General features: G+C 45.5%; 1 protein-coding gene across 1 annotated transcript; it reads right to left on the bottom strand.

The window, feature by feature from the left end:
* Positions 1 to 206: 206 nt before the first annotated feature.
* Positions 207 to 27,432, bottom strand: ARHGAP35 (Rho GTPase activating protein 35). The gene is made up of 6 exons (XM_015820989.1): positions 23,740 to 27,432; positions 16,774 to 16,918; positions 7,153 to 7,230; positions 6,050 to 6,181; positions 1,761 to 1,866; positions 207 to 567 (listed from the first exon to the last, which is right to left on the bottom strand). The coding sequence occupies exons 1-6, from the start codon at positions 27,430 to 27,432 to the stop codon at positions 207 to 209; spliced, it is 4,515 nt and encodes a 1,504-aa protein (XP_015676475.1).

Raw genomic sequence — 27,432 nt, 5'->3', positions numbered from 1 at the left:
GTGCCCTCCTGTGCCAGCCCTGAGGCCGAGCAAGGCTGCAGAGGGGGGGTCCAAGGCGCCAGCCCGCCGTTGCTCAGCCCAACACAAGTCTGGAGCCCAACAGCGGAGGCGAGGGCGGGCCAACGGACGCCAGGGAGGATCCGCTTCCCGCTCTCGTCCTCTGCGTCGTCGGAACGGAGGCCTTTCTTCCTGACCCGGCCCGCTGTTCACAGTGTGTGCTGCTCGGCCTGGAGCTGCGGCGGGAGCAGGGCCTGCAGGGGCGACTGGGGTGAGGGGGGCGGCGTCTGGGGCGGGGAGGGCTGGGCCATCACGGGCGTGGAGGAGAGGAACGGGGCGCAGACGGGGAGGGCCGAGGGGGAGTTGGGGGTGGCGCCGGGGAGCTCGGTGATGGGCCGGCTGTAGAAGAAGAAAGCGCACTGCTGGATGAAGAGTTCGATGATTGTCTGGTAGATGCGGGTGGCGGTCAGGGCGTCCATGGTGCTGAAGTCAGGTCGCATCAGGGTGGGCCAGAAGCAGATGGAGAGGTTCTCACTGGTCATCAGGTTGGTGCGGTTGTTGTGGCTCACTCTGCAAGGACAAAGGGGGAGGGGGTCAGGCACGGGAGGCAAGGGCCGCCCCCCACCCCTCCCAGAGGCACCTGCGGCTTTCCCACAGCTCCCCGGCCTGTGGGCATGATGAGCTGGGAATGGGGGATCCAAAACACAGGTGGTCTTCGACCTACGACCATTTAGTGACCAGTCAGAGTTACAACGGCATTTCTCGCACAACCGCTGCAGCCTCCCCGTGGTCATGTGATCAAAATTCAGACCCTTGGCAACGGACTCGTGTTTACGATGGTCTCTGTGTCCCGGGGGGGATCACGTGATCCCCTTTTGCGACCTTCTGATAAGCAAAGCCAGGGGGAAAACCGGATTCACTTAACGACCGCGTCACTCACTTCACAACTGCAGGGATTCCCTTAACAACTGTGGCAAGAAGGGTGGCAAAACGGGGCAAAACTCACTTGGCAACTGCCTCGCTTAGCAACAGAAACGGGCTCAATTGTGGTTGTAAGTCAAGGACTATCTGTAGGGGGCTACCCCTGAGAAGCATCCAGAAGCTTCACATGGTTCGAGCTGCTTTTGTGCAGCTGCAGGAGTTCTCCTCTGCCGATTTGCTGTCGGGGGCAACTCAAGGCAGTGAGGTGACTCTCAGGTGTGAAGCCCTACAACGGGCCGGGTTACCTGAAGGGCCGCCTTTCCCCATGTACATGTACCTGAACCCCCAGTATGGGGAGGAAAGGAATGTTAGGGTAGGGAGGGGCTGTAGGGATATCCCCCCCTCCACCGGTGTCAGTGAAGCTGGCCCTGAAGGCCTGGTGGTGGTTTTGGGGATGGTGAACCGGAGAAGGAAGAGCACAGACTGGGTCTCTCTCGGGAGCCAATGCCCGACATCCACGCCGGAGAAAACCGGGGAGGTTCTAGACCTCACCAAAAAAAAATTGCCCCCCAGGGGCTGCTGATAACCTCATGATAATTATTAACCTGGTGATGATCATCTTCTGATAACTGGGAGAGCACAATCTATCGAAGGGGATAAATTTGAGAACGCCCCCTTGCTTGACTGGGAGAAATGTCGGGGAACGGATTCGCCCTGGGAAGGCCCTGCTGACCCAGCAGAGGACATGACACCCCCCCCCCCCGTGTTTCATTTTGAGGCATCACATCCGGGGGCCATGGAGCGGCCGACGGCTCCAGCTCATCTCAGAAGGTTGCACTTACTTGTTCAAATGAGAGATCACATATCTGAAGACCTCGTGGTTCTCCTTGGGGAATTTCTTCAGGACCTCTTTAAGGGCGTGCAGCTTCTGCTCCCGGTCGTTAATCTCTGTGGAAGTGGAGAAATGGGAAAAGATTTCTTTTCGAGGAGCAGTGGAGGTTCGCCAGCTGAGAAACTGCAGCCATCAGCAGGTCCTGCTTAAGGGATAAACCAGCCTGCCCCCCTCCCACCCCTGGATTAGCTGAGGCCGCCCTTACAAAGTTGTCCTACGGCAGAGGACAGGCTAAGGCAGCCAGCTATGAATACAAAAGTCTTACAAACGACAATCAAAACCTCCGAGAATGTTATTCAGCCAGGTGAATCGTCTGTCAAACGTGGCTTATATGAAAAACACAAGGAATACGTGGCAATTAAAATTAATTTCCTTCCCCCCCCCAAAAAAAATTACTATAAAAAGTACCAGATACTACAAACCTACACACATTGGGCAATTCTCTCTGCATTTTGCTTCCCCAAATTCCAAGAATCATAGAACTTCAAACTGCTGGCAGAACTGAACTAGCAAGAAGCTGGGCGCTCCTAGTTAAAAGCCTCGTATTTTATGAAATCAGCTCTATATCTCAAGCTTCCTCCTTCCGTTATATATTCAAGATGGACAGTATTTAATATTTATTTGCTACGTATATGTAGGGATGTGGATCTATATATATGTTGTTCATAGTATGTTTAGGTGTGCGTCATGTAGCTGTTTCACTTTGAGAGCGGGCAACTAAATTTCATTTTTGATGTGTGCCGTTGTGCCCACAGTAAAAAAATGACATTATCTTATCTTATCTTATCTTAAATCAGGAAGGGGAAAATGGCTTTTCAGCAGCACTTGGAATAATCAACCCTTCCCAAGTGCTCACAGAAAGGCCCAGGTGTGATGCTTTGGGAGTTAGACACAAAGCCAGCCGGGTGATCCTGGGCCAGTCATTTTCTCTCAGCCCTAAAAAGGAGGCAATGGCAAGCCACTTCTGAAAAACCTTGCCAAGAAAATTGCAGGCAGTCTCCAGAATCAGACACGATTGAACGGAAGAAACCACAAACACACACATACACACCCACAGCCTTGCTTAGCAGCCAAGCATTAGTACATAAGCATTTATACTTTTATTTACCAGGTCTTTTTCACCCTGTTAATTAGTTTTAATCGTTAGGTTCCTTAGCCGTTTCTTATCTGCACTGATAGCACGAGGGCCAATTCTTTCACTTATCACATCTGCCGCTTTTTAATTTGTGCTCACCAACACCTTAGAATAATAGCCCAAGATGCTGATGGCAATAAAGTTAAACCAGACCTTCTCAAATTTTTGCTTGAAAGGGTTACATTAAAGGCGTCTGTGGCAGCCACAATTAATATTACCGGAGGCTGTCTGCGGAGGAAGCCAGCTCCTTCGTCAACAGCAGTCTTTGCCTCTGGTTCTGCAGCTTTTAAAAAGGGCACCGACGTCACGAGGGCGAATCAAGCCAGCGGAGAGGACGGCGTTCTGATTTTTTATTGCAAAAAGTATCTTTTAGAGCAACTAAAGGAAAGCATCGTTTGTCAGAGGTACCTCCGAGACAGCTTCTAAAGCAGAGACGCCAAACGCCATTTGGACAGACCACGCCGTTAAATATTTAAAGAGCTCTCCGCGCCGCTCTGATCTCCGACAATTTTAAGTGCCTCTGCAGTGAAATTCAGGATTGTCAACAGCAGCATTGCTGGCTCCAAAAAAAGAGATCTGTTTGGACTTCGGCACGGCTTGAAAACAGAACAGAGGCTTCCCAAAACAGTCCCCAGGCCAGGGATTCTCAATCTGGGCTTCTTTAAGATGGGTGGACTTCAACTCCCAGAATTCCCCAGCCAGCCTAGCTGGCTGGGGAATTCTGGGAGTTGAAGTCCACCCATCTTAAAGAAGCCCAGATTGAGAATCACTGCAGTAGACAAAGCTCAGCTAAATTTGGACACTGAATCTCTTCATCAGTTTCGAAAAGGGGGTGTGATGTGAAAGAACCCCCCGAAAAAGCCCTTTTTACTGCCTCAAACCTAGCAAAACAGTGTTGGAAGCTTTTCCATACATTTTAGAAACTGGTATTCACTGGCTATTAATTAGCCCCCGTTTAAAACAATCCGGGGGCGCTGTTGGGATACAAATTTTATTTTGTGTAATTCTGTGATCAGTGGAAACGGCAGCATTTACACACACACCCCGCTTAAAGAAAACCAAAGTAAACAGAGATATGGGGGTCTGATTGAAGGAAATATCCCAGGGCGGCAGATCCCGATGGATATTTCTCCTGTCTCAAAGCTGGCTGTGTACAAAAATCAGGAAAGTGACTAGCATATTCTGTCTTTCTCTAATCTTATTTTAAACCACCATACACGGTTAAAATAATCACGGTTAAAAACGAAGAGACCAGCAACCACAGAAGAAACTAATATCCAACAGTGGATAAAATTAGAAAGCCAAGCTACCAAAACGAATTGAAATCCAAATCAATTAATTTAAAAATAAAAAACGAGAGAAGGTAAAGACTTCGGTCTTCCTCTCCGATTTCACTGTGAGGGAAGCTGGGAACAACTCAGTGAAAGAATTGCTACGGACTGAGCCAGGCTGCGGACAAATATGCCTGTGAAAAGATTTTGTCCTTTGTCTTCGGCTCCTTGAGATACAGTTCAAAGGCAACTAATTTTATCTTGCTATATTTAAAATATGGCAACTGGCCTCGCAGGCCGATGGCAGCACAGCCACTTCATCCAGGCAGCAGCAGCCACGAGGCACCGTTCCTGCCCTATTTTTTTTTCCTGCCACGACCCAAGAGGGCCTTACAGGACCTGCTTCCAGATGTGCCAAAATAGCCTGGCAGGACTTCTGAAGAAGTCATCTTAGGGAGATCATGTTTTGGGCAGAAAAGAACTTTGGCCCTGGTTTCAGTTAGGTAGAAATGTATGACTGGCCCGAGTCGATTTAGAACATAGAATGTGGAATAATAGAACTGAAAGGGAGCCTGGAGGTCTTCTAGTCCAACCCCTTGCTTGAGCAGGAGACCCTAGGCCAAGGGTGTCCAATCTTGGAGCTCTAAGACTTGTGGACTTCAACTCCCAGAATTCCCCAACCAACCATGCTGGCTGTCCAATCTTTTCTTGAAAACCTCCAGTGATGGAGCACCCAAAACTTCTGGTGGCAAGCCGTTCCACTGGTTAATTGTCCTCACTGCCAGGAAATTTCTTCTTAGTTCCAAGTTGATTTAATTTCTATCCCTTGTTTCTTGTCCTGCCCCCTCTGGTGCTTTGGGAAACAAGTCGACCCCCTGTTCTCTGTGACAGCCCCTCAAATATTGGAAGATGCTATCGTGTCAGCCCTAGTTCTTCTTTTCATTTGAGGGGTTTTATTAGTCATTTCTTCATTTCCAAGAAGTAGTCTAGGGCAGTGATGGCGAACCTTTTAGAGACCGAGTGCCCAAATTGCAACCCAAAACCCACTTATGCCTCGTCGGGTGCCGGGTGGGTGTGGCCCATTGGCTGGGTGTGGCCCATTGGGTGGGCGTGGCTGCGGTGGTAACGGCAGACTGGGTGGGACTAAAAAGTTCAATCAATCAATTCCAACTTCGCGAGATCTTTTTTTTACCTGCAAGAAGTTGAAATTGATTGACTGATTGAACCTTTTTTTTTTTTTGCACACGGCAGCAGAGGCCTAAAGCGAAAAGGTTTTATAAAACCCAGCTGAAGGCCTAGGACTGGGGCGAGGGCGCGCGCGCCCACAGGGAGGGCTCTGAGTGCCCCCTCTGGCACCCGTGCCATAGGTTCGCCACCGATGGTCTAGGGAATTTCTCTGGCTTCGATTTCATGGGTCTCCAACTCTACAGCCTAAAACTCTGCCTTCTTCCTCCATTAGACAGACCGTCGTTCCCTACCAGAAAACCTTCTCTGCTGAAGCTTGTGCTGAAGTCATTTGAGTGGATTAACGAAGATAATAAATAAAACAAGGAAAGCCTAAAGATGCTGCTTCAGCAGCCCACCTGCAAGGAGACTCTTTTCTATTCTGCTTTCGTTTCTAACTCTAGGTGGAGCCACCGAATCCCATCATTCTATGGCAACAACACTGCCGGACACGCAATTGGGACGTTCAACATCTCACAAGCGAGTGCTGGTAGAAAACCGCTCTTTGTGGGCTCACTTTCAAAAACCAAACGCTTCGCAAACACGAAGGACTCGCCCTTTGGCGTTCTGAGAAGGGCTGGCCTTGATCGCTGGCGGGCGCATACTCACTGTGGGCCTCCACCAGCTCGATCTGCATGTTGTAGGGCACCAGGGGATCCGGTAGCTCCGAGAAGAAGCTCTTCATGGCTCCAGCTACAGCATTCACAGTGAAATCCTTCTCAGCAAAGTCCAGGTTATGATCTGTGAGGAGAGGATTCGGGGGTTAGGCTGGTCTATCGTGCCTGCTCGGAGAACTGCAAAGAAGCGGGAAAATCCCCAGCTAAAACTTCAGCTGTTCTTGAAATATCAGCCAGATGGTCGTGGATGGAAACTAAACCAACATTTATCTGCGGGAAGATATCTCCGCACCAGAACCTCCCCAAGTACAGGTAGTTCTCGACTTCCAAAGGTTCATTTAGTGACCGTTCATAAGTTACGTCACTGGAAAAAAATGACTTATGACTATTTTTCACATTTACGTCCACTGCAGCATCCTCCACGGTCAGATCGTCAAAATTTGGCAATTGGTTCATACCGATGAGGGTTGCAGCGTCCGGGGGGGGGGGTGTTTGACATGTGATCCCCTTTTGTGATCTTCTGACAAGCAAAGTCAGTGGGGAAGCCAGATTCACTTAACAACCGGGTTATTAACTTAACTGCAGTGATTCATTTAACAACTGCGGCAAGAAAGGTTGTAAAATGGGGCAGAATTCACTTAACAACTGTCTTGCTTAGCAACAGAGGTTTCGGGCTCAATTGTGGCCGTTTGTCGAGGACTACCTGTATTATGATCCTGCTGGGAGAGAAGCAATTGATTGTCCCCCCACTTTGGAGCAGTGTTTTTCCCTAAGGACAGGGGTAGGCAACCTTGGCTCTTTTATGACTCATGGACTTCAACTCCCAGAATTCCTGAGCCAGCTGGCTCAGGAATTCTGGGAATTGAAGTCCACGAGTCATAAAAGAGGCAAGGTTGCCTACCTCTGCCTAAGGGGGCTGACCCTCTGGAATGACCTCCCAACGGACGTGCATTGGGTCTCCGTCTTGGGTGGCCTTCCAGAAAAAGTTAAAAACAAGAGTCTCCACCCTCACCCCAAAAGCCGTCACCCCGCTAACGACTGCACCCCTAAACCGCTTCCCCTGTCTCAAGCAGAAGCACGGAGGCCGGGTCGTACCTTGGTCAAATTGCCGCTGTAAACTTTCCATTTCAGATTTGTTTCCACTCACCCGGTAGATCCCTTCGGTACTCAACCCTGATGGGGAGGAGACAGGAGAGGAAGGAGAGAAGAAGATTAGAGCAGAGCAAAAGTGCAAATCTGAAGATAACCTTACCAGGGAAGAAATATTTTATGGAAGACTGAGCAGAGAAGCCTTCTGCCCGGAAAATGGCGGCACAGAGATGCAAGCCGTGATTTCATTCCTTCTAGCACCGATGAGGTTACCTAGTTTGGTAATGAAAGGTCTGCAAGAAAGCAACCAAGCTCAAAGAGCATCAAAGAGCCCACGGGCTTTCCCAACCTCCTCCTCCTCCTCCTCCTCCTCCTCCTCCTCCTCCTCTCTACATACTCTCTCTCTTCTAGAACATACTTGGGTCATGAAACATCTGAAAGAATACAACCAAGCTCAGACAGCACCCAGGACCCCACTGTCCTCGTCCTCCTCCTCCTCCTCCCTTTTAGCACTGATAAGATTACCTAGTTGGGTAATGAAACGTCTGCAAGAAAACAACATAGCTCAGAGAGGACCCTACAAGTCACAATACTGAGGAAAATGTGATTTTGTATTAAATTTGCACTCCGTTCCACTTTCAAAGTATCGAGAGAAATGAGTGGCCATTAGTGTCCCTTCCTTCCTTCCTTCCTTCCTTCCTTCCTTCCTTCCTTCCTTCCTTCCTTCCTTCCTTCCTTCCTTCCACTAAAGCTCTCTTAAATTGGTAAAAAGGCAGAAAGAGCTCCGGAGCAAATAAACTAGCAGCGGAGGTGATAACTAGAAAAACAAACTGAAGTAGAAACGGCTGATGAATAACCTCCTGCCTTTCTGCTTTCTGTATCACATCTATCCGTGTGGTTGGAACCGTTTATATTATACCTTTGTGGTGGATTTTAATTGCTCCGAGATGCTGTGGGGAGATAATGATAGCTAAAAGTATAATTACTAGAACCCTGCATTAACCTCACGCCCCTGCAGAAATGTGTTGAAATTATATTTCCTAATTACAAAGAGCTATAAATGACCTGCAATGAATGGCTAAGGCATTTTTTTTTGCAAATTTGGGGGGGGAGAGGAGAGGGTGGTATAAATGAACCACCTGATCACCACACATATCAAAAACTGGGATCATCCACTGCACAAATGCTAAAAAATGCTCTAAGTCCACCAACTCCTTTTATGGTGACTCTGTGATTATAGACAGTCCTCAACTTACGACCATTGGTTTGGTGACCGTTCAAAGTTACAACGGCACTAGAAAAAGTGACTTATGACCGGTTTTCACATTTACAACCTTTGCAGCATCCCCGTGGTTACACAATGAAAATTCAGACGCTTGGCAACTGGCATGTACTTTTGACGGTTTGCAGAGTCCTGGGGGTCATGTGATCACCATTTGTAACCTTCCCAGCTGGTTTCCGACAGCAAAATCAACAGAGGAAGCCGGATTGACTTAATGACTGCATGATTCTCTCATAACCGCATAATCTGCTTAACGACTGTGGCAAAAAAAATCATGAAACGGGCAAAGCTCACTTAACGATGGCCTTGCTTAGCAACAGAAACTTTGGAGTCAATTGTGGTCGTAAGTTGAGGACTACCAATATATACTTCAATATGAGAGCATTTTCCTTCCAAAGAAAGAAACCAAACAACTTGACTCTGGTTTAAATCGCTGCAGCGAAAAAGCAATGTTTAGTAATATTTCCTGCAATCCACTTCCATGTTTATGTTATAAAATCCTGTTTTACACCCAATCCTTGTCACACACAGAACTAGGCAGGCGTTGTGTACTCAGAACAGTAGGTGAGCTATTACAATAGACCTGTTTTTGTGCCAAAACCAAGCTTCTTTGTTGACAGATACACATCTCATTCACAAGCAGGCAAAATAGAGGCCACTAAAGCTCGTGACCCATTCAGTGGCGATCCAAAACACTTACTGTACAAGAAACCTGGAATGTAACTTCCCACGGTTTAATTTGGGCTTAAAAATTAAGCATCGTAAAATTTCCCTTTACACTACAAGTCATCCTTGACTTACAACCACAACTGAGCCCAACATTTCTGTGGCTAAGCAAGTGACATTTGTGAAGCGAGTTTTGCCCCATTTTACGACTTTTCTTGCCCCAGTTGATAAATGAATCCCTGCAGTTTTCAAGTGAGTAACATGGTTGTTCAGTCAAGCTGGCTTCCCCACTGACTTTGCTTGTCAGAAGGTCACAAAAGGCAATCATGCAACCGTCATAAATGTGAGTCAGCTGCCAAGTGTTTGAATTTCGATCACCTGACCACAGGGATGCTGCTGCAATGGTCATCGGGGTGAAAAGTGGTCCTAAGCCACTTTTTTTTTTTTTTTAGTGCTGTTGTAACTTTGAACGGTCACTAAACGAATGGTTGTAAGTCGAGGACCACCTGTACGGGAACAAAGCAGCAGTGGAGCAAGAGGGGAGGGAAAGTAATCCCTTTCCTTCCCTAACATCTTTGTCCACATCCACTCGAGAGTCTCAACAGCGTCACGGATCATTTTTAAGGCGGCATCCTTTGAAGCTTATGCCTTGCTTGGGTCGTATTTGTGGAGGCCGTTAAGGCAAACCGAATGGGGTTCTGTGACCCAGGAGGACGGACGGAGGCCTTCTTACATGCGGGCCGATCCCCGGTGGCTTCCTGTAAGCAGCCCACACGCTCCATTCATCAGTCATGCCCAGAGCAAAGTTGTAGCAGGGCAGCTAATGGCCTTCCGCTAGTGGAAGACACAAATATAATAATGCCTCTTGGAACTAAGGCCTTCCTTTTTTTCCCACTGCCCTTTGATGCAACAGAGAAGCCCATAGTGTCCAATCGAGTTACTCCATCGCACACGGTCGTTTCCAGAATGGGACAATTGTGAGAAGCTGGAAATTATGCAGCAACGCCTCCCCGTCCTTCCTGAAGGCAGCAAACAGTCTCCAAATATAGCTGCCGCTCCGTGATGGAAGGACAATTGTTTTGCTGTATATGCAAATTAACAGCCAGCCTAAATGAGGGGAAAGAGGCAGGACTAGGAAGTTTTCAATGCATTTTGAAAACACCTGAAGGCAGAGCAAGAAGTAACGGATGGAAGCTGACCAAAGACAGAACCAACCTAGAACTAAGGAGGAATTTGTGAGAACAATTAATCAGTGGAACGACCTGCCTCCAGAATTTGTGGGTACTCCCATCACTGGAGGTTTTTAAAAAGAGATTGGACATCCATTTGTCTGCAACGCTATAGGGTCTTCTGCATGAGCAGGGGGTTGGACTAGAAGACCTCCGAGGCCCCTTCTGTTATTCCATTATAATGTGAACGGCAGAAAACATTCAAAAGCAAACACATAGTAATCATCTGTTTTTAAAAAATCTAACAAATCTGCACGTTTCTGTTCAAATCTTATCTCAGTTGTTGCTCAGCTCTTCGCTTACCATTCCATAAAATGGGAATAGTACCAGCTGAAGTATGGCTGTAAAACAGCTTATCCCAATCAGGTAGGCTCGATCTCAACAAACAAAATTCTCAGCTAGCAAAAACTCAAGGATGCAAGCTAGCTTATTCTCAAAGTATATATTTATAACCTGCTCTTTTCCAAATCATGTCTTTCAAGGAACTTTTGCCTAAATATGGCAATAAACTGCACCAAAAATCTGTGTTTTTCTGTAAACATTTCATTTTTGAAAGCAGATAATCAGCCTTTCAACACGCTGTTCGATGTCCACACTATATTTAGCACTCTTCTTGCAGTGTTAGAAAATATTAAAAATATTCCTGCAAAAAAATCAAAATGTCTAATTGATCCAAGCTTATAACTAAATTAGAAACATGTTAAGGTGCCATTTGCTATCAATGATGTCAGCACAAACAAAATTTGCTTTTGCTCAAATCTGTGTGAAAAATGTGATTAGTATGAAAGTGGAGAATAGCAGAAATGCATTTAGCTTACATCACAAGCGATATTTTGGGCCTCTTGAAAGTCTGGTAAACTTATAGTCATCTCAGTGGGGGGGAATGATTTAAATGCATTAAATATCTCATAGATTGTATTATAAAGGAAACAAATTATGCTCAAGTACAATGATTGAAATATTTTAAAATATGCAATATGACAATATATATGGCTTTCTCCCCAATTTATTCAATCAATAACAAGACAAGCTAATTTTCAGTTAGTGATCAGTGAAAAGGCAGTTATTTTTCTTTCCCATTGAAGTTTATAGACTCCCTGAAATCTGATCTTGGTTAAAACGCTTGGCCTGCATTGTCACCTAGAACAGTGTTTCTCAACTCTGACCACTTTAAGACCTGTGGACTTTAACTCCCAGAATTCCCCAGCCAGCCATAGTGGCTGGGGAATTCTGGGAGTTGGCACCCACAGGTCTTAAAGCGGTCAACGTTAAGAAACACTGTCCTAGAAGGCAAACTTTGTATGGGTATTAGAGAGATTTTTACATAACCTCTACAATACAATTGCACCATCCAACTGATAGTTGTCACTCTTAAAAGACAAATGGCTAAATTCTAAAACAATCCTTCCGCAGAACCACCTAGATTTTGTTTTCCTTCCAGGGTGCAATTTCTTAAGTGAAAACAACCATATTGAAGCAATTCTTAAAACTCTGCAAATCTCCTGATTTTCTTTCTTTCTTTTTAAAATCTGTGCCATGGTATCCATTCTTGCATTACCACATTCCAAGTCAATTACATCAGCTGGCTGAAATTCTGATGGGGCCCTCACAGAAGTGCCAGCTTCTTTTCTGATGTCAACAGCTCTTGCCGATTCTGGGCCGATGTGGCGCTATCGGTCTACCCCTAAGCGCTACTGTTCTTTTATTTTCATCCTAACCGATCAGGGAAGCCACATAAAACGTGAAGGTTGTCGAGGACTGGGAAAAACCAACGTCTCAAGATCGCCCTGGGCCCGTCAGCCTGATTGTTATCCTCTGTGTCCTGCTATCAAGTATCAAAAATTCCTCGAGGTTCAAATTCACATTCGGAGAGCTGCACACGCATCTCTTTTGCAACGTGTGGGTAGCATCACAGGGGCAGAGCAGTTGTCAAATACAATAGATGAGCTAAGAATCGGATCGACTCCAAGACAGCTAAGAGGTTATACTTTTAAATCTGTACTGTCTCTTAGCTGAAACCAGCTCCCAAACTGTTACACCTAACGGTCCTTTACAGGTGTATATGTGCCAAGGTGTAACACTGTCCTTTAAAGGTGTTCATGCCAAGTTGCAAGGCAAGGATGAAAGGGTGAAGTTCAGTTGTGGGTTTCATTATTCTGGCGTCCTAATGAAGAACAGAGGCCTAGGTCTGTGCATGGCTGGCCAAATGAATGTTTCTAGACTAGGGTTTCTCAGCCCTGGCAACTTGAAGACCTGTGGACTCCAACTTCCAGCATTCCCCAGCCAGCTATGGGGTTTGAAAGTCGCCCGTTCAATTTTCTCCATGCCATTCTTTACTGCAGCCCAAGCTTTCTATGGCACGACAGAAGGCTGAATTCCACTTGCGTTGCCAAGTTCTCCAAGACATTTGCAGATGGTAACCATGTGAACTCTAGAAGATTGCTTTGAAAAATACCTCAATGTTTCCTTTGTTTAACTAAGCCCAAACTCACCATGTTGAGTCATGGTCATCATACTAAGTAATGCTTGATGGAGCCAACCACTCTAGTAAAATTCCTCTTTTATTTCGGGGGAAAAAAAGGACCCCACTAGACTAATTCCACGCACGCTACATTTTTACTTTTTCATTTCCTACTTCCTATTCTGTCTAACTTTGAAGACAATTTTTCAATATCTCATAATCCAGACTCAGTTCAACCGATATATTTTCATTACATCTCCTCTAATACAGTTAGAGATGTGTTTTCTTTTGTTTTGTTTTGAAAAAGTGGAAAATAAATATTTTGACACTCTTGCTTATTTTCAATCGGTAAAATGAAACATGTTAGCTATGCAATCACATAATCTTTGGCTTGTAAAATACATATCTGAATCTCTTTTCGTTCTTTCCAAAAATATTCTCTGTGTTAAATTATACGCGTACTGTAATCTCGGGGTTTATTAGCATTAAGGAAATAACATCACGGATGACTGTTTTATTGGTTTATAATCCATTCTGTGTGAATTTAATATTTAAATCGTGTAGTATTACCTTCGTACGAGGAAGGAGCTTGTATGAATGTGGCCCTCTTCAAGCACTTTTTACAGCTGATGAGACCAAGGCCGATTTCCTATTTGCTATAAAATCCACCTGATGCAAGCTAAGGAGATGCAACAAGAGAAGGCTGGAGCCCGGCCCAGAACAGAGTGAGATTGCTGATAATGTTATTATTTCCCCTTGAGAAGCAGACCTCTTCCCCAGCCACCCATCCCAGGGCCCTATCAAGTGGTTTTTGAATACTTTTGTGAAGTGGGAGAGAGGCCTTTGCCCAATGGCACAAAAGACGGGTTATCGAAAAACAGAATTCCACTGGGCATATGGAGAGGTGGGCGCACTGCAGGTCGTCCTCAAGTTACAACCATTTGTTTAGCGACCGTTCAAAGTTACAGCAGCACTGAAAAAAAGGCACGTACGACTGTGTTGCACACTTATGACAGCATCCCCACGGTCACGTGATCAAAAATTTGGGCTCTTGGCAACCAGCATGCATTTACGACGGCTGCAGTGTCCCGGGGTCATGTGATCGCGTTTGGCGACTTTCTGAGAAGCCAAGTCAAGGGGGAAGCTGGATTCGCTTAACGACCAGGGATTCACTTAATAGCTGCGGCAAGAACAGTCGTAAAATGGGGCAAAATACACTTAACGACTTTGCTGGCTGGGAAATTCTGGAAGTTGAAGTCCACGAGTCTTAAAATTGCCAAGATTGAGGAAGCCTGCTCTACAGTAATCAGCCGGGGGAAGTGATGTACTACTTAGGCTTTAATCCTGCTTGTGAAATGTAGGTAGTCCTTGACTTACGACCACAATTGAGCCCAAAATTTATGTTGCTAAGTGAGACATTTCCCCCCATTTTACGACCTTTTTTTGCCACATTTGTTAAGTGAATCACTGCAGCTGTTAAATTAGTAGCACAGTTGTTAAATGAACCTGGCTTCCCCCGTTGATTTTGCTGGTCAGAAGTTATAGAAATAGAGTTAATAGTATAGACTTAAGGGGAAAGTAGGATACATTAAAATAGTAATAGATTATTCATACGTATAACTGAGTTAATTATATTGAAACAATTTGAATTGTATAAGTATGATTTTGTTTTGATTAATTGATGGCCTTGCCACCATGTTAAATAAAAACCAATAAAAATTTTGTTGGGGAAAAAAAAAAAAGAAGAAGTTTTCAAAAGAGGATCACGTGACTCTGGGACACTGCGACCGTCATAAATGTGAGTCAGTTGCCAAGCATTTGAATGCAAATCACGTGACCGTGGGGATGCTTCAATGGTCATAAGTGTGAAAAGTGGTCGTAAGTCTTTTTTTTCCAGTTCTGTTGTAACTTCAAACAGTCACTATATGAGGACTGCCTCTCCTCACTCTCAGTCCGTCTTTATTTCCTGCTGGTGGGAACAGAACACTAAAAAAAAATGTGTGTTAAATATGTTTATACCCCCAACAGCACAGAACCAGAATGCCTGCTGTGTTGTTTGGTTTCCCCCAAGAACACCCGAGTTCTTAGCAGCCACCAAAAGGATCTGCAGCCTTGCTTTTAAAGCTGGCGGATGAGCAAACCAGAACTTCACTCAGGATCGAATGAGCGATTTCAACAAATGGCCCCTCAGAGCCACAAGCAAATATTACTCCTGCCCCAAAATGAAGGCAGCCAAGACCTGTCCTCGTCAGGAGCCAGGGAGGACCGGGCTAAAAGGCAAAACAAACGTCTCAGTCCAAATAACTAACCTGAAATTCTTATTTTCACTAGAAATAAGAGCAAATATTCCGCAGCCAAAAGTCGGTGTTGCGATTTTACCCCGAGGGTTTGCCAAGCATTTATCCTGAGGGGATACGCATATGCAAGGATCTCTTTTAAGGCTTCCAGATCAACCTGGCTAATAGTTAAATAATTAAGCAGCTGGCAGATGTTATCCAATTTCACCCACTGTAGCTGCAAGGGATAAAAAGATTCATATTCTGTTTGAACCTCCAGAGTTAGACACTGCTGTCAATTATTGATGCAGTAAAGGGGAAAGCTGATAAGGAATGAAGTTTGGAAGACTGTCACTTAGATGGGAGAGGCCTTAAAAATTTGTTTAAGCCTTCACAAAAAAGTAGCAAGTCCATGTTGATTCATGGGTTCCGAGAGCCAAGTGCGAAAGATTTAACTATAATAAATATTTGAATTGCATATGTGTTTATTGATTATAAGTATATTTATTTCATGTAATAAATACAGATGAATGGCCCCCTCTCTTCTCCAAAGAGTTTTGTACATAAACATAAAAAGAGCTTTCTAAATGCATGACACACCAGTAAGCATCAGCAAAGAAACAGGCATAGTTGTGATGCGAGACACAGCCACCTAAAATTCTTCCGTCGGTTCAAAGGTTATCTCTACATAATTAACCAAGGGAAAGACAGATGGCAGCAATACCTGCAGAAGACTTTGAAGCCCACGTTCAAATCCTACCAGAATACATAATGCCTTCCAAGCAGTTTTAGCTTAAACTGAATTCAATAGTTAGGTGGACAAATCATTTTGGGTTTCCTAACCAGCGTGCTCGGACTTTCGGATTTATTCCCGTCCTGAATTCATTTTTTATTTCTTCTGCTTAGGCAGACGTGGATGGCCCAGTGGTTTCTGTTTAATAATGTGTTATTTGCTCACAGGTTCCAAGACAAAGCATTATTTAAAAAAAACCCTTTATTTTGCTCCATCCCTTGAGTCTGTCAGAGCAAAGGTCTCCAACCTTCCTCGGTTGGCGGGCCGGAGAGAAAGGGGGAGAGAAGCATTTTACATGCATGTGCGTGCACGCAAACAGGGCCGCGACCACGCGTGACGCAAATGGGGCGGTGCTAGCGCCCACATAACACTCACTAGCAGGGTCAGATTATCTCTAACCAGGAGTGGAGAGGCTGTGGCCCCCAATTCCCCTCTTTGTACCCCTCAGAGCACCTCTGTCTAGGATTACAAAAGCCAACAGTGGTTTCCCTTCATTATAATGAACGAAATAGATGAAAACTGAAATGCGTGTCTCATAATAGACATCAACAAAGGAGGATATTTGTAGCTCAGGGTAAAAGGCAGGGTCCTGGATGCTCTCTGAACTTGGATGTTTTCTTCCAAACATTTCATTATACAAACTAATAACGTTATCAGTACTAGAAGGGGCGTGTTAACCTAGCACTGATGGTGTTACCTAGTTTGGGTAATGAAACGTCTGCAAGAAAACAACCCAGCTCAGAGAGCATCAAGGACCTGCCATTAAAACAGGTATATCACATTTTTTTAAAAAGAGGGAAACCCCAAATTATGCCAGACCCAGCTGTGCCCACCTAAGCAATGTGGCTCCGCCACTCTGTGGCTGCCACTCCCCTTAAGCACCAACTTTAACCCCTTTAAAACATTCCCTTCCTGCTTACCTGTTGCTTCAATGTATTCAATGCATCTCTCAATAAAAATGGGAATGGGCTTCTCTGGGGTCACTACAGTGGTCAAAGGCACCCCAAAATAGTTGCTCTCCCATGTAGTCTTTGTGATTGATGGTCGAGGCTTAGGCTTTGGTTTCTGTAGAAAACAATTAATCTGAGTTAGTATGGCCAGGAATGAAAGGAAGGAAGGAAGGAAGGAAGGAAGGAAGGAAGGAAGGAAGGAAGGAAGGAAGGAAGGAAGGAAGGAAGGGAGGGAAGGAAGGAAGGAAGGAAGGGAAGGAAGGAAGGAAGGAAGGAAGTCTATTTTATTGCCTAAAAATGCCAGCCCCAGATTTCACTTAAAAACCTTATATCTGATTAGACAAATGGAATCTATATATCTGAAAGCAGAAGTTGCTGTTAAATCATATTAGGTGTAAGTTATGCTTGCAATATGGAAATCCAGTTCAGTGTAGTGGTTAAGGTGCTGGTCTAGTAATCAGGAGACGATGAGTTCTAGTCCCATCTTAGCCATGAATTTGGCTGGATGTCTTTAGGACAATCATCAGGAGGCAATGAGTTCTAGTTCCGCCTTAGGCATGACTGTCAGTTGTATGACTTTGGGTCAATCACCAGGAGGAGGTGAGTTCTAGTCCCAACTTAGGCTTAAAAGCTGGCTGGAAGACTTTGGGCCAATCACCAGGAGACAATGAGTTCTAGTCCCACCTTAGTTATAAAAGCCAACTGGGTGACTTTGTGCCAATCACCGGGACACTCTGCGTTCTAGTCCCACCTTAGGCACGAGAGCAACTAGGTGACTTTGGGCCAGTTACTCTCTCTCAGCCCAACCTACCTTACAAGACTGTTGTTATGGGGAAATTTGGAATAGAAAGGAATATTATGTATATTCGCCACCTTGAGTTAATATAAAGTAATAAAAGTGGCATAAAAATCTAATAAATAAATAAAGGATACATAAATGTGATACGAGAGCCACTGTACAGCAGTGGGGAAGATGTCAGACTAGGTGCAGGGCCACCCAGATTCCAAACTATCCTTAGCCAAGGAATCTCTCTGGTATCTTTGGGTCAGCCACTCTCAGCCCATCCTGCCCCAGCAAGCTCGTGGGGGGGGGGAGAATGGGGAGGGGGGAAAGGAGCTGTCCCTATGTCACCATGAGCTCTTGAAGGCAGGAATTAAACCAATAAATAATACCAGTTGGAAAATGTTATATAAAAAGCGGAAAACCATTCAAGGGATATGTCACAACACAAGCCACAAGAAAAATAGGCTCAGCACAACCAAAATAATTATGAACATATTTATACGCTGAGTGACAGAGAATTCAAAACAGCGGCAAGCGTCAGAGACAGCAAAAGCCAACGAGAAAGATTCTGTTCTGCTTCCTCCAGATTAAGGTAATACGAAGCAGATCACACACGATTTGTTTAGAAAACAATGCTGGGAAAGGTATTCTGTAGCTGAAATAAGGTTGGCTGAGGCTGAAACGCCAAGACGAGCTTAGAACAACCATGAAGAAGATTCACACAGGATGGAAATGAGCAGCAGAGGACTGCTGACCACTGAACTATGAACTACAGGTAGTCCTCGGCTTACAGTAGTCCATTTAGTGACCATTCGAAGTTACAACAGCACTGAAAAAAGTGACTTATGACCGATTTTCACACATTGCAGCATCCCTGTGGTCACGTGATCAAAATTTGGCCACTTGGCAACTGGCATGTATTAATGATGGTTGCAGCGTCCCGGGAGGGGTCACACGATCCCCTTTTGCGACCTTCTGACCAGCAAAGTCAATGGGGGAAGCCAGATTCACTTAACAACCATGTCGCTAACTGAACAACTGCAGGGATTCCCTTAACAATTATGGCAGGAAAGGTCATGAAATGGACAACATTCACTTAACAAACGTTTCACTTAGCAATGGAAATTTTGGGCTCGATTGCGGTCGTAACTCGAGGACTACCTGTACAGAGAAGAAAGCAAATGGAAATAACCACAGATCAGGGACTGCATGAGAGAAGGATTAAGTTCCCCAAACTGGAATCCTGATCTAAGCCTCTCTTTCAAATAAGGAAGGAAGGAAGGAAGGAAGGAAGGAAGGAAGGAAGGAAGGAAGGAAGGAAGGAAGGAAGGAAGGAAGGAAGGAAGGAAGGAAGGAAGGAAGGAAGGAAGAAAGAAAGAAAGATGAAATACCAATCCTTGAGGACATCTCCTGAACCTTGTGGCCCCAGGAAATTTCTCACCCTCTCCATTGTCTATTTCCTGTTTAGTCTATTTCCATACAACTTCCTCTTCTAGAGTTCTGGTGACAGAAGGATATTTTGAACAATACTAGCTTGTAAGAACAAGGGGTGTGTGTGTGTGAGTGTCAAAAAAAAATTTCAGTCCACAGTGGAGAAAGAACGTCTCTGTACAAAGATATTTTAACAAGCAATTAAACCAGATAACCACAGCATAATAAAAGCTTAAATTCGATCCACGGGTAAATTCAGGTAGTCCTCAACTTACAACCATTCGTTTAGTGACCGTTTGAAGTTACAATGGCACTGAAAAAAGTGACTTCCGAACGTATTTCAGACTTACGACCGTTACAGTGTTCCCATGGTCACGTGATCAAAATTCGGATGTTTGGCAACTGGCTCAGAATTTTGACAGTTGCAGGGGTCTTTAGTCCTGTGATCCCCTTTTGCAACCCTTCTGACAAGAAGTCAATGGGGAAGCCAGATTCAGTTAACAGCCGTATTACTGACTTATCAACCGCAGTGATTCACTTAACAACTGTAGCAAGAAAGGTCATAAAATGGGGCAAAACTCACTTAGCAACCAAGATTTTGGACTCAACTGTGGTCATAAGCTGAGGGCTACTTGCAAACCACTCATCCGCCAAATTATAATTAAATGAAATGTGTTGGCTCAATCAGACTTAAAGTGGTCAGAAACTTACATTCAGGCAAAAAGACCAAGGGATATTTACAAAATCATACGCCGAAGTCCTGTGATAAATGTGTATTAAGTCTGAGTGTAACTTTTTTCCTTGTCTGCTCAACCTGGCAGGTTGTATGTCAAGATTAAACAAGGTGCACCGATTCACCTCTTAGAAAGATGCTTGTACTTGTGCTGTCCTACGCTGCTTGCACTACAGAGATTTAATGAGGAATAAATCCAAAAGGTAACAGAAGCAGCCATATATATTGCATCATGACTATAAAGCGACAATAAAAGGGAGCCAGCTGTTAAAAAGCCCTGGTGATTTACAATCAGCAGTTCAGCTATACAAACTAAAAGAGCAAAGTATTATTAGGTCTCAATCAGTGAAATGAGATGGAAAAGAGGAGAGAAACCTGCTCCTCCATCGAGACCAGATCTCCCTTATCCTGTCCGTGGCCAAAGGCTGACCAAGGGCCTTGTTCCAATGAAAAAAGGAGACACAGTACTTCAGCTGGAAAGGTTCTTAATTCTGCATATTCCAATTAGAAAAACAATGGTAAGTTATGGCTAGAAATAAAAGAGGACCACAAACAAGCTAGTTCTATTATGCAGGTGTTGTTTTTTTTTAAAAAATCTATTTTCTTTCAGATGCGAACCAATCTGAATAGTAAAATATTTGGGATTTTCAGTTAATTCCCTTAAGTAGATGTTTTATTTTGCATGTGGGGTTCCCACAGATATCTTGTTAGCCATTCTTAGCTAGATACAGCTTGTCATCTAGCAACACACTTCGATTTTTGCTAGATTGGTCTTGCCTAATCACTGCAGTGTGGTTTTTAAACACGGCTGGCAATATAACAGACTGGGCATGTTCAGTTGACTTGCCTCAGCAATGATCCAGACTAATTAATACTTGGGGATAATGAAATTTGTAAACTTTCTTAATTCTTTTATACAGATGGAATCGACGCAATCTTCAGTTTTTGAGTCCAACTCCATTAGGGTTCTCCTGTTATATTTAAATGGGCAAAGTACAGCGAATTCAGTCATTGTTTTCGTACAGAAGTGACTTCTCCCATATGCTGAATCAGCTCTTGAGCTTACAGCGCAGGAACGCAGATTAAAAAGCAAGTTGATTTATCATGAAAAAAATCAATGTGACAGAAGCAACTAGAAATCCATGACACAGTCAGTTGAGAACAGGCCTAATGAAGCAGCAAGGCAGTCCAGATTTAAATACCTACGCTGTATTAATTTTGCAATATGGCCGATAGCCATTAATTTGGCAAGCTGCCTGCATGCACATGGAAGAAAAAAGATGGACTATGGATAAACTACACCCCCACTTTTATAACACATTTCTATCTATCAGGGAAATAATCTCAAACCATGATTGGGCTCCACAAAAGGGTGAGAGTCGCACATCCCTAAAAGGTGTACAACGGCTAAAGAATAAATGAAGACTAACCTTGCATTTTAGAGATTTTGTTATGAGAGGCACAGCAGGGCAGTGGACACCCTCCACTCTGAAATCCACTGGCATACAGGTAGACCGGTTGCTTAGCCAGCGTCTGAATTTCCGATGGACCTACCTTGGCGCTACTTACACAGCCCGGTTTAAAGTTCTGGTGATCGTGTCCTTCCTGCGATCGCATGACTGAACTTCGGGCCCTTGGCAAAATGACTGCATTTATCCCACAGTCACACAATCGCATTTTACAATGGTCTTGCCGAAAACCAGCAATTTCTCCCAGAGTTTGGCAAAAGCACACCCACAGCGAACCACAGTGGCTGCTTTACAACTGTGACCGCCGTTTAACAACCGCCATGTTCATTAGGTAGTCCTTGACTTACAACAGCGGCACTGGAAAAAGTGACTTATGGCTGGGTTTCACAATCACGACCGTCGCAGCACCCCCAGGGTCCCATAATCAAAATCTGGGCGCCTGGCAATTGGCATGTAATTAGGACAGTTGCACTATCCAGGGGTCAAGTGATCGCCGTTTGTGACCTTCCCAGACGGCTTCTGACAAGCAAAGCCAATTGGGGGGGGGGGGCAGATTCGCTTAACAAGCCCATTATTCACTTAACTGCAGTGGTTCACTTAACAACTGTGGCAAAAAAGGTCGTAAAATAGGGCAAAACTCATTTAACAACTGCCTTGCTTAGCAACAAAATATTTTGGGCTCAATTGTGGTTGTAAGTCGAGGACTGCCTGTATCTGTATTTCGTAGGAAATTCTTTCAGATGGTTTAAACTTTCCCTTGCCCCAGAGTTGAAATCCCACCGGCTGAGGTTGGTCGTCTATCTGGGCACCCTCTGCCGATTAAGAGGCAGGTCAGCAACTATTTTATCTCCCACCCTGAATATATTCCAGCAAGCAGTTTTTATTTCCTTTTATTTCTTGATGGCAAGTTAGAATTTCTGCAAAGTACTGAAAGAGATCTCTTGGCTATTTCCTCTCTCTCTGGATTCCCGACTCTACTCTCTTCTATTTACTAACAGTTCAAACAGATGGGCTGGTACCAGAAGGAGCCTAGAGGGCTTTTTCCTGTCCCATAAAGGAATGGAAGAGTTAATAATATTCATACCCTTTCTCATCAAGGGTTCTTTTCCAATTAGAAGCTGTAAGATGCCATTGTAGACTGGGGGGGGGGGAAAGGAGGATTAGATTGTTGTTTCTGCTTTCAGTTTGCAATGCATGTAATTTTAAAGTAAAATATAGTTGTTGTTTTAAGTAGCAAGCTCTGAGTCATTATTTAAGCTTTTTCAAATAGAGGGTATTTTTTTTTTTAACAAAAAAAAATCTGGCTTGCCTTTGTGTCCCCCCCCCCCTTCCAGTAACACGGCTCTCCTGCCAATGCGGAGAAGTCCACCCTGCTGGCGGCAGGACAACTGCTGCAAGGATGAAATCACCACCGTTTTTTAAAGCAGCCACAGCATTGTTTTAGAGAGACCCCGGTCCTTCCGTGAAAGAAAGGAACCCTTTTCTGATGTCATTTCAAACTCTTCTTACAAAACGACAGATTAAGAAGAAGAAAAAAATCACCTGAGAAATGAAAACATATATATTGATGTTACAATCTGTCCTTTGGGGCGCATTTTTGATGTCGTATTACAAACCAGAACAGTAATGAATTTCCCAGAAAATGAGTTGAAACACGAAGCCCGTACTGTATACTTGACAACTAACTGTTCAAAATCCATTATTTTCAAAAGGGCCAGCTGCTTATTTGAAAATTGCTCTCTGAAGCTAGACTTAAAAAAAAGAGAGAGATGGAATCTTACACAGAAAAAAATAATGTACTAATATCTGATTAGAATGCTTTTCTTTTAATTCTGAACAGACACATAAACAGTATCTCTGATCAGAGATTACTGGAGCATTATTGCTGGCTACCTTCTCAGAATGCAAAGGGACAGAGTCTTAGGAGAATTTGTGTATCAGATTTGTGTCCCATCTTTCTGTGTAACTCAAGGCAGTGTAAATAATACTCCTTCCTGATGGGTACCTCCACAACAACCCAGAGAGGTGAGCTGGGCTGAGAGAAAGAGTGACTGATCCAAGGTCACCCAATGTCTCCTGAGTTCTAATCCAGCACCTTAATTTCTGTATCAAAATGCTGTCTTTAAATCAAAGCCTGAAAGTATTTGTTGCATCCTTTACATTTGTTCCTAGTGTTTCTCCAATACAGACGCTTCTGAAAAATAAATTGTCCAAATCTTACACAGAAATATAGCCCTCTATTCTCCAAGACTCCTAAAATACAGATACCCCTCTGTTCACACATCACAAACCGCTCCTAATTATTTTTCACGAACAGACAAACAACTGGATTACCAAACAATTGTATGACCCTCTAATGCAGGAGTGGGGAACGTGGCTGGCTCAGCAATTCTGGGAGTTGAAGCCCACAAGCCATAAAAGGGCCATCGTTTCCCACCTCTGCTCTAATGGCTGTCAAACCACGCAACTTGAAGTTAAGGACACTCACAGACGTACACACACACACACACAAACGTTACCTTGGTGGTCCTCCTCAAGCTACGCAAGATATTTCTTTTCCTGGGGTCTTCATCAGTAGTCTCGTAGGGAATTACAGCGTTATCTCCTTTATAGCCTTGGGACGTCTGATCCTCTTCTTTCTTCCTAATGGGCCCCAACTCATCATCGCTCCCTATACTGAAACTGGTCCTGAAACTGGCAAATCGCCCAAGTCTCGTGCATCGGGTTCGATACAGCACCGGTTTGCTAGTTAGCGACACCTTGCGCCCCCGCTCTAAGGAGCTGGTGTCCATTTCGCTGTCTGACCCGTTGCCGCTACCGTTGGACTGGGTTTTGTTGATGTTCCGAATGGTGATGATTTTGCCTTGGGTGCTGTCGTGAGGCACAGAGTAGATGTTCTCCTCCTCGTTCCTGGGTTTGACCACGGCGTCCATGGGTTCGGCATAATCCGAAGGGTCAAAGCCGTCGGTTGGTGGCCAGCTACTGGAGGAGACCGGTTTCCGTTGTCCGTCTCGGTGTCCTTGCTCCAAGTAAGCGAGATCTCCCTTGGTGATATCAAAATGGACAGCGGGCTTTGGTTTCACGGGTGGAGGTACTTTGTTGTTCAGTTTGCTTTCGAAAGTGCTCATCACAGAGAAGACCGAAAGCCCGTCGTTGCCCTCCAGTTCCATGGAGAGCTTGGAAAGGTCTTTGGACAAGGTGGCCATGGAGCCGTCGTCTCTGAAAGGGCTGTAGCTGGGAGGCTCAATGTCTTCTTCAGAATCCTGCAGGTTGGAGTTGCAAAGAGGGGAGCCGGCCCGGGGAGAGTTGAACACTTCTTCCGTGGTGCTGCAGGCTTCCGCCGCGTTGTCGTACATGTGGGTCGCCTCGATGATGTTCTTCCTCTCCACCACATCTTTGAAGAACAAGTGGAAAATCTCCAGCTTGTGTTGAGGCTGGCTGCAAGGCATGCTTGTGAATTTCCCTTCGATGTCCTGGGCGATTTCCTCCCCCTCCGTGAGCTGTTCTCGACTCAGATCGTTGTCTAGAACGTCGAGGGAGCCCTCCGTGAGCGCCACGATCTGAACGGGGATAATGTCCTGCACTTCGCAAAGAAAGGCACGCAACATAGCCAGAGATGCCTTGCGCTTGGCGGAGTAGAACAAAATGTAACCGTGGACCAGCCAGCTTTTGCGAATGCTAAAAGCGGAGTGGAAAGACAGCAAGGAGAGTTCTATGCGCCTCTTGTGGGGTCCGACGGGGTATTCAAGTAACACGGAATTGCTGCTTCCAGAAGGGGAGGGCCGGCAGGACTGGGACTGAAGAATGGGGAGAAGGATATCGTCAGCGTTAAAAGGATCTCCGCACAACAAGCACATGACGATCCGGAGGTCGATGTCGGCCAGGTCTTTAAGGCTTGCGGTTGAGCTCATCAGGTTTAAGTTGCGCTTTGAATCTAGCAGGCCTTTCAGGACTTGGCTGATCTGCTTTTCGTTAATGTTGCGCCCATATCCTATGCCGGTGGAAGCCGGGTCGAGGAACACGCACTGCAATTTACTCGCAATCTGTTGCCCTTGCTGTATTAAACTGTGTAGTGTTTCTCCACTGGTGTCCCCTCTCTTGTTCACCAGAATTAGGGTGAGGGGAAGGTGAGCTAGGTGATTGTCCCTTCGGCTGAGGGTGGACTCTCTACTCTTCTCGATGCTCTCCACAACGTAAGATAAAGATTCCTTAGAGTTATAAAGGCAGAGGCAGCCGTGGGGCTGGAAGGTTGGCGTCTGGAAAGAATTAACCGGGAGCCGGACGTTACCCTCGATGGGTCTCAAGGAGAGCTCGTACATTTTCCCGTCTATCACGTACTTGTCATCGTTCGTGCAAAGAGCTCGGATCTCATTGGCCAGCTCACGGGCAAGTCCATCTTTCCCAAGAATGACTAAGTTGATGCGGTCGATGTTGGAATCGGAAAGCAAGTTTTTCTGATTGCGATCCGAGGGCCTGATAAATCTGGAACTTATTAAGTGCTCTATTTTAGCATCTACGCAAGCCGGGCAGCTGGGACAAGTGTCCTTGGTGGGATGGTAGACGAAGTGAATATGTTTCAAGATCAGGGCGTCTCGTTCAGCCTGCAGTTTTTGCAACGCCTTAAATCTCTGCTCTTCCCCCAAGACGTCCTGGATGACCCCCATTTTTTCTTTGCTGGGCTTGGCATCGAGCTCCAACTCATAAAAGAGTTCTGAATACTCAAGGAGCAGTTCCTGGAAGTCTTCCTTGGCCTTCTCGATAATTTGTTTCTGGTGCCGACTGTAAATGTCCATGTACACAGATTCTTCTAGCCACATGTAGAAATCCTCGTTCATGATGAAACTGCGAGCTTCTTCCCAAGGTTTTCCAGGGGTTATGAAAGGGGACGTCTCCAGATTCTCTTTGAAAGCCCTTCTCATTTCTGCCCTCTTCCTCTCGTTCCTCAGCTTTTCCAGGTGGGTCTCGTAGAGCTGCTGGGCAGGCAAGGTGTCCATCACATCAAACGGAATGCGGTCGTTCTCCATGTTGTCGATGTGGCTGGTGGCATCCCAGGGCGTCTCCTCCAGCACTACAAACCACTTTAAGAAGTCTGGCTTGGTCTCCAGCAGCTTCTCCACTTTGATGCAACTCAAGTGGTTGATTTCATCCAGGTTTGGGATCAGGGCATCAAAGGCGAGAGGCAACATAGCCAGGTACATCTTTTTCCTCCGCTCGATATGCTCCTGCTTGAGGCGAAAGATGTGCTGCAGGAAAAGTTTCTTTGCTTTCTGGGTCCCTTCCAAGTAGACATAATCCTGATATTCCGGAGAGGATTGCATCTTTCGTGAGACGTTGGACCAAGTTTCGTTGTGGTTTTTAACAATACGGCTGACCAGCCACTCATACTTATCCTTCGCTGCAGCAATCTGTTGGCTCTGTTGTTTCAAAGCCTCGAAATACGGGATAATCTTAGTCTTTCCCCTGCTTTTGTCGATCAGCTGCACCAATGTGCTGAAAGCCAAGTCAACGTTCACGTTGGATCTGGCCGAGGTCTCCACCACCTGAAGGTTCTTTTTGCTGAAGACAAAAGTGTGCGCATCTCGAATGTACCGCTCCACCCCTTCGTCGCACTTCGTCAGGACCACCACCGTGGGCTTTTTCGTCTTGGTGAGTTGATTGTAGAGGTTGGAGACAAACTTGAGCTGCTCGTCAAAGTTCCTGTTCATGCCTCTGCTGACATCGATGCAGAGAAGAAAGCCGTCCACCAGCAGTTTCCCGTCGGGCATCTGCTTCTGCTCAAAGTCCTGCTCCAGGCCGAGCTGATCGGTGCAAAAGTACATGAGCTTTTCGGCGGAGGCCAGCTTGGTCGCCGCGGCCCTCTTGATGTAGGGCTGCAGGGCGGTGCTGCGGTGCGGCTGGAAAGTCTGGTCGTCAATAAATTCTGTCTGTTCCACAACGTGCATTTTACATTCCACGCAGTCCTCCAGAGAGCGCACCACTTCTCCCCAGTACAGGAAGTGGTCATTGTTAACCACCCGTCCTCCAAAGTCACTGGTGCTGAGAACGGAGGTATGGTCCAAGTGGAAGTCGTCTGCTCTCGGCCGCACAAACCGATTGCAGAGGCAGGACTTCCCGATGCCGCACTGGCCTTTCTCCTTCTCGGTCCCGGACAAACCCACCACACTGATGTTGTAGGTGGGAATGCGGACATCTTGCTTCCTTGCCATCATCAT

Source organism: Protobothrops mucrosquamatus, unplaced genomic scaffold, assembly GCF_001527695.2.
Source record: "Protobothrops mucrosquamatus isolate PMUCROS unplaced genomic scaffold, P.Mucros_1.0 scaffold1232, whole genome shotgun sequence".
Lineage (NCBI taxonomy): Eukaryota > Metazoa > Chordata > Lepidosauria > Squamata > Viperidae > Protobothrops > Protobothrops mucrosquamatus.
Note: the sequence above shows the minus strand (reverse complement) of the source record. Positions and strands in the feature narration are given on the sequence as shown.